This window comes from Oxyura jamaicensis, assembly GCF_011077185.1.
Source record: "Oxyura jamaicensis isolate SHBP4307 breed ruddy duck chromosome 8 unlocalized genomic scaffold, BPBGC_Ojam_1.0 oxy8_random_OJ82568, whole genome shotgun sequence".
NCBI lineage: Eukaryota > Metazoa > Chordata > Aves > Anseriformes > Anatidae > Oxyura > Oxyura jamaicensis.
Genome location: NW_023304152.1, coordinates 1 through 5,404, shown reverse-complemented (window position 1 = coordinate 5,404; position 5,404 = coordinate 1). Strand labels below are relative to the sequence as shown.

At 53.3% G+C, this 5,404-nt stretch overlaps 1 protein-coding gene across 1 annotated transcript; it reads left to right on the top strand.

The window, feature by feature from the left end:
• The first annotated feature begins 2,071 nt into the window (after window positions 1-2,071).
• LOC118157635 (T-cell surface glycoprotein CD1b-3-like) lies at window positions 2,072-4,329 on the top strand. Its single transcript, XM_035312037.1, has 6 exons — window positions 2,072-2,135; window positions 2,445-2,702; window positions 2,834-3,115; window positions 3,224-3,508; window positions 3,616-3,712; window positions 3,900-4,329. The coding sequence occupies exons 1-6, from the start codon at window positions 2,072-2,074 to the stop codon at window positions 3,958-3,960; spliced, it is 1,047 nt and encodes a 348-aa protein (XP_035167928.1). The 3' UTR covers window positions 3,961-4,329.
• The last annotated feature ends 1,075 nt before the right edge of the window (window positions 4,330-5,404 follow it).

Sequence of the window (5,404 nt, the reverse complement as noted above, 5' to 3'; positions counted from 1 at the left end):
GCTGGACATCCCCTGGGTGATGCTGAGATGAGCCACAGGGGAAGTGGGATCATCAGTGCAGTTTCTGGGTCAGCCAGGCAATCACAGCATCCCCACTTCTCCACGGGGCAGCTCCAGGGAAGGGAAGGGGTTTGTTGTCCTCATCTCCCTGCGTCTGACTGTGTCTGAGTTGGGTGCACGGGCTCAGGCTGCAGCAGCCCCGTACGGGCCTTCCCTGTGACCCTGCTGCAGCCAGATGCAGACACGGAGCGGGGAACCCTGGTCCCGGTTGTGCTTGGGTGGGAAACGGGCACCCCACTAAAGGCAGAGGAGGCACGCTGGTCTGCATTGTGTTTGAAGGTTATCAGGGCGTCCTGCCTCAAACTTCTCCTCAGCTGAGGTTTCAGTTCTGCCTTCTTCACCAATATGGGCACCCCCGAGGAAGGGGAAAAGAAACTGTGGGTGAGGGGATGTGCCAAGGGGACAGCCAGAGAGGAGCAGTGGCTAGGGGACATGGCGATGAGGCCAGGTGTGCTTTCCCAATGCTATGTGTACCCAGTGGGTGATTTGGCACTGGTGCCTGATCTGAGTGAGAATCCTCTTCCAGTTTGCCCCAGTGCTGCCCTACCCATCCTGCCACCATCCTCTCTGGGGCCAGGCCACCCTGCTGAGCCACAGCTCAATGCTGATTTCAATGGCAGCCAGGAGGGTAAATTGCATTTTAGGATGCACTAAGCACAGCATAGGCAGCCAGGCAAAAGAGGTGATTCTCCCACTCTTTTTAGAGTTGGTGTGGCCTCACATTGAATATTGCGTGCTGTTCTGGTCTCCACAATATCAAAGGGATATTAAGATCCTAGAAAGCATCCAGAGGAGGGTAAGAAAGCTGGTAAAAGGGATGAAAGGTCGGTCTTATGGGGAAAGGTTGGGGATACTATGTCTAGTCTGGAGAAGAGAAGGCTAAAGAGGTGACCTAGGGGAATCTGAGAGGTAGGTGTTCCACGCAGGACTGGCACAAAGCCCTGCTAGGAGAGAGTTGAGACCAGATCTAAGGAAAAATTCTACGTGACAATGGGGAGATGGAATGAGGGCTGTGGCTCCTGCAATTCCCATTTCTATGGCCTGGATGCACTTGGAGAGGGGAGACAGTGGGTGACACCGAAGATGGTGGGAAGAGAAGGGGAGTGCCAGGTTGCAGCCCAACCCCAGACTGTCTTCTGGGAGGTGTCAGAGCCCCATAGCACTGTGGGGGAGCAGAGGAGCAGACATTTCCCCTGCACTGCCCACCCCCAACATGCCCCTAGCCTCAGCCCTTCTTCCTCGGGTGTACTGGGCTCCTGACAAGCTGATGTAGCTGAGCCAATGCCAGGTGGCAGGAGGAATGGTGCCAGGACAGCAAGTGGGGACCATTGTCCCCTCCACACCCCTCATGGAGTAACTCTGCACCGAGTCTCAGTCCCCTCGATCCAGAGACAGTGAGAAACAGGCATGGGGCCAGTGCTCATCTTGGGAGAATGGAGAGCCAAGGCACAATGCTTGGCTGTTGAAATGGAGTTTGTGTCCCCCACAGGAAAGATGGTCACATTGTGGCAAACCTGCAGTTTGCTTCCAGGGGTGGCAGCACAGGTGGGATAGAGATTTCTGGGCCATGCAGGGTTGATAGCTCCAGATGCAAATGGCAGCTAGAGACATTTCCATCACTGACAGTGAACACGGCCCACACCCAGGCTGGACCCCAACCCTCACCAGCAGTGGAAAAGAGGAGTTGGCTACCTGCACCTTCTAGGTATTGGGGTGCCACCATGTCCATAGGGAACCCTACCTACAGCAAGTGGGACAGCCTCACACCCATCCACATTCCCCCGACTCTCACAGCCCAGGGCCAGGGTGTCAGAGCCCAGCCCCGCCTTGGAAGGAACCTTGGGGCCCTCCCCAAAACCTCAGTGCTTGTGCTATTGGGTGCCAAGCACACACTGGCACAGTGGGCGTTTCCTGGGTAGAGCTGCCTTGGCGAGAAGCGTGTGGCCCTGGCTCCTTCAGTCCTTTTCTCCTCCTGCAGTAACTGCAAACTTAGGTTCTCACCACTGTCACCATGCAGCACCCTCTCTTCCTCCTCCTCCTCCTCCTCCTGCGTGGCACATGGGCAGATCCAGAAGGTAAGCAGGAGTCCTTCCTCACCCCTTCTATCTTTCTGTGGACCTCACAGGCGAGCTTCTCCTTTTTCCCTGCCTGTTCCATGTGTTTGCAGCCCTGCTTGTCCTCTGGCTACACACCTCCTCCCTGTCTGGAATGCATCCAACCCTGAGGGTTGTGGATGGTGGGAGATGGGACTGCCAAGGCCACAGTGTTCTGGGGAGGGGGGAGGATGACCTTGAGCATCCTATGTCCATCCCTCTATCCCTTTGCTTTCCCCAGACCTCTTCCTATGTCCCCCTCTACCCTTGCTGACTCATAGTCTCCCATAGGGTCCTTCACCATCCGGCTGCTCCAGTTTTCCACTTTCCACAACACCTCCTTTGTGGACATAGAGGGATTGGGCCTGCTGGAAGACATAGAGCTTGGGGCTCTGGACAAGCGCACCTGGAGTATCCACTTCTATCAGCCCTGGGTGCGCCCAGCCCTGCCCCGCAGTGACTGGGACACCATTGAGAACATGATAAAAATCTACCTGCAGAAGTTCAGCCATCTGATCAATGATGGTGCTAGTGAGAGGGATGTGCCCTGTGAGTATCTGGTGTTCTTTGCATATCCACTCTGGAGTCCAGGAGGTGGGGAAGCACCCAGTGCTGTGCCCGAGACACTGACCGCACCCCCACCCCCTCACACCATCTCTCTCTCCTCTCTGCCCTTCCAGACCCTTTTGTGGTCCAGTGCATGGCAGGCTGTGAGCTATATCCCAACAGGACCTCCCGCGCCTTTGCCTATGTGGGCTATAACGGCCAGGACTTCCTCAGATATGATGTGGACCATGGCAAGTGGATCCTCTATCAAGACACCGATCTGTCACGGTATGTCCAGGCCACTCTCCAGAACTACACCGCATTCAGTGAGCTGATACAAGTCCTCTTCAACGATACCTGTGTCGATGACATGGAGTTGTTACTACAGTATGGGAAGGCAGCTCTGGCGAGACAAGGTGAGACCACCCCAACTCAGACACAGTCCACCCCAAAACCCCCACCACTGGGACCAAGTGATGCCCCTGCTGGGGTTCTCCCTAACCCTTGCTCTTACCCTTACCCAGAGCCACCCGTGGCCACTGTCTTCGCTCGTACACCTGGCCCATCCCAGCTCCTGTTGGTTTGCCATGTCACTGGCTTCTACCCGCGGCCCATCAGTGTGGCCTGGCTTCGGGACGGCCAGGAGGTGCTGCCAGGCCCGACGCTCACCACTAGTGCCATCTTGCCCAACGCTGACCTCACCTACCAGCTCCGCAGCGTCCTGGCTGTGAACCCTGGTGATGGGCACAGCTACACCTGCCGTATACGCCACCGCAGCTTGGGTACTCGCAGCCTCCTCATCCCATGGGGTAGGTTCTAGGGATGGGGATGATGCACCATCCTACACCACCAGAGAGGCACGGGTAATGGATGGAAGTTATAAAGCTCATAGTCACCCACTCTGTGTGTTTCTCAGGGAACTCGAAGGTTGTGCTGATCTCGGGGCTTGTGGCTGCTCTTTCGGCAGGCGTGACTGTGGCTGCCATCGTGGTGCTTTGGATCTGGAGACGTAGGTGAGGCTTCTTCTGCCTTGCTGCGTGGCACTGGGAGAGGAGGAGAAGAAATGGCCCGGGGGTCACTGCATTCAGCAGCATAGCTCGTGCTCCAGCCCTACTGGCTGCTGGCTGTGTGTCCAGGAGGCCTCTGAAATGTAGCACCAAAGAACTCGGTCTCAAGAGGTTTGTCTCCCTCTCATTTCAGAAAGTACCAGAAGATGGAGGAGTCCGAGCCCAGGAGCTCCATCGTGAGTAATGAAGCTTAGCCCAGGAGACAGCAAACAATCGCCTTTTGATTCCACCACCCTCATGAAGATAAAATCTCTACCTTGTTCTGCTGCAACAAACCTCTGGGCTCTGCCAGAAGTGAGATTGATTTGGAGCTCCAGTGGGAAAACCTGGGCAGGTCCTGACCTGTTTCAATTTGCTAAATAGACAGGCTCCTTATAGATAAAGATATATATATAAAGATCCCTTACCTCATGGATCTGCCTGTGCACCTGCTGAAAGTTTTTAAGGTACACCAGTTCCCAGTGGCAATTTCTACTAGTTCTGGTATAACAATATATTTAGGCAGTAAGCTGTGTCCTTCTATTCTCACTTTCTATTACCTTTTTTTGTTTTTCTTTCTCCCAGAGACTGCCTTTCTAAACTATATTCCAGAAATATTTATGCTGAACCTGAATAATGGCATGCAGACTAACACCACTTGGCCACAAACCATGTTTGAAAGCATTGAGTAACACTGAAACTGATGTAATCTGTGGAAGTGGCAAATGTGTATAAAATGAAATTAAACATTGATATTTTCATCAAGAACACTTCTTTCCTCTCGGTTTTAGTGGGCTCATGGAAGTTTTGGCCAGCTGCAAATGGAAACGGGAGTGTGGCACCACTGAATTATCAGTGCTAATTGCAGGAAATAGCAGAGCAATAATAATAGCAATTGGAAATTATTTGTGCATATACTAACATGTTCTTAAGTACTTCATGGAAAAAAGCAACTGTGCGTACAGGGGCAAAGTGTCCCCAGACCTCCTGAATGAGGAAAAAAAGGAAGTCAACCTCTCATCAGACAGTGGAGGAATATATAGGAAGAAATTTAGTTTATGCTCCCAGTACCCACTTGGACATGAGACTTCAAAAGGTTTTGTTTCACAGGGCAGCTTCCTCAGAAAGTTTCACTGGAAAGCTTTCTGGCACCCATGTGTGAGTCAATCAGTTGAGTCACAAGAAAATACCACTGCCTTGTGGCCGCATCCACCACAGCTGTGCCAATGCCTATGAACCATAATGCTGGGGGCATGGCTGAATTTCCATGACAGCCAAAGTCATCTGCTGGTGTTGCAGGGTTGAGGGGTCTCGATGCAGGAGAAGATTATATTGACACTCACCTGATAGCTTGCTGGGCTAGGACAGATGGATGGAACTTTCAGCTTTGGCAAGGGCTCATCTCAGGGCTGGGAGGCTGCAGTCCCAGCATCAACAGGCAATTTGTTCCCTGAACACAGAGAGAGCCTGCAGTGAAACATTCCACAGTGCTTGGAAGATGCTGCAGGCTGAAGTCTGACCACTGAACCTGAAGAACAGGGAGCCAAACTCTCTCCTCTGATCCCAGTGCCAGTGGCCCTGCCAGGAGAGAGGGAAATATTCTGTGAGCGTGGCTGGACATCCCCTGGGTGATGCTGAGATGAGCCACAGGGGAAGTGG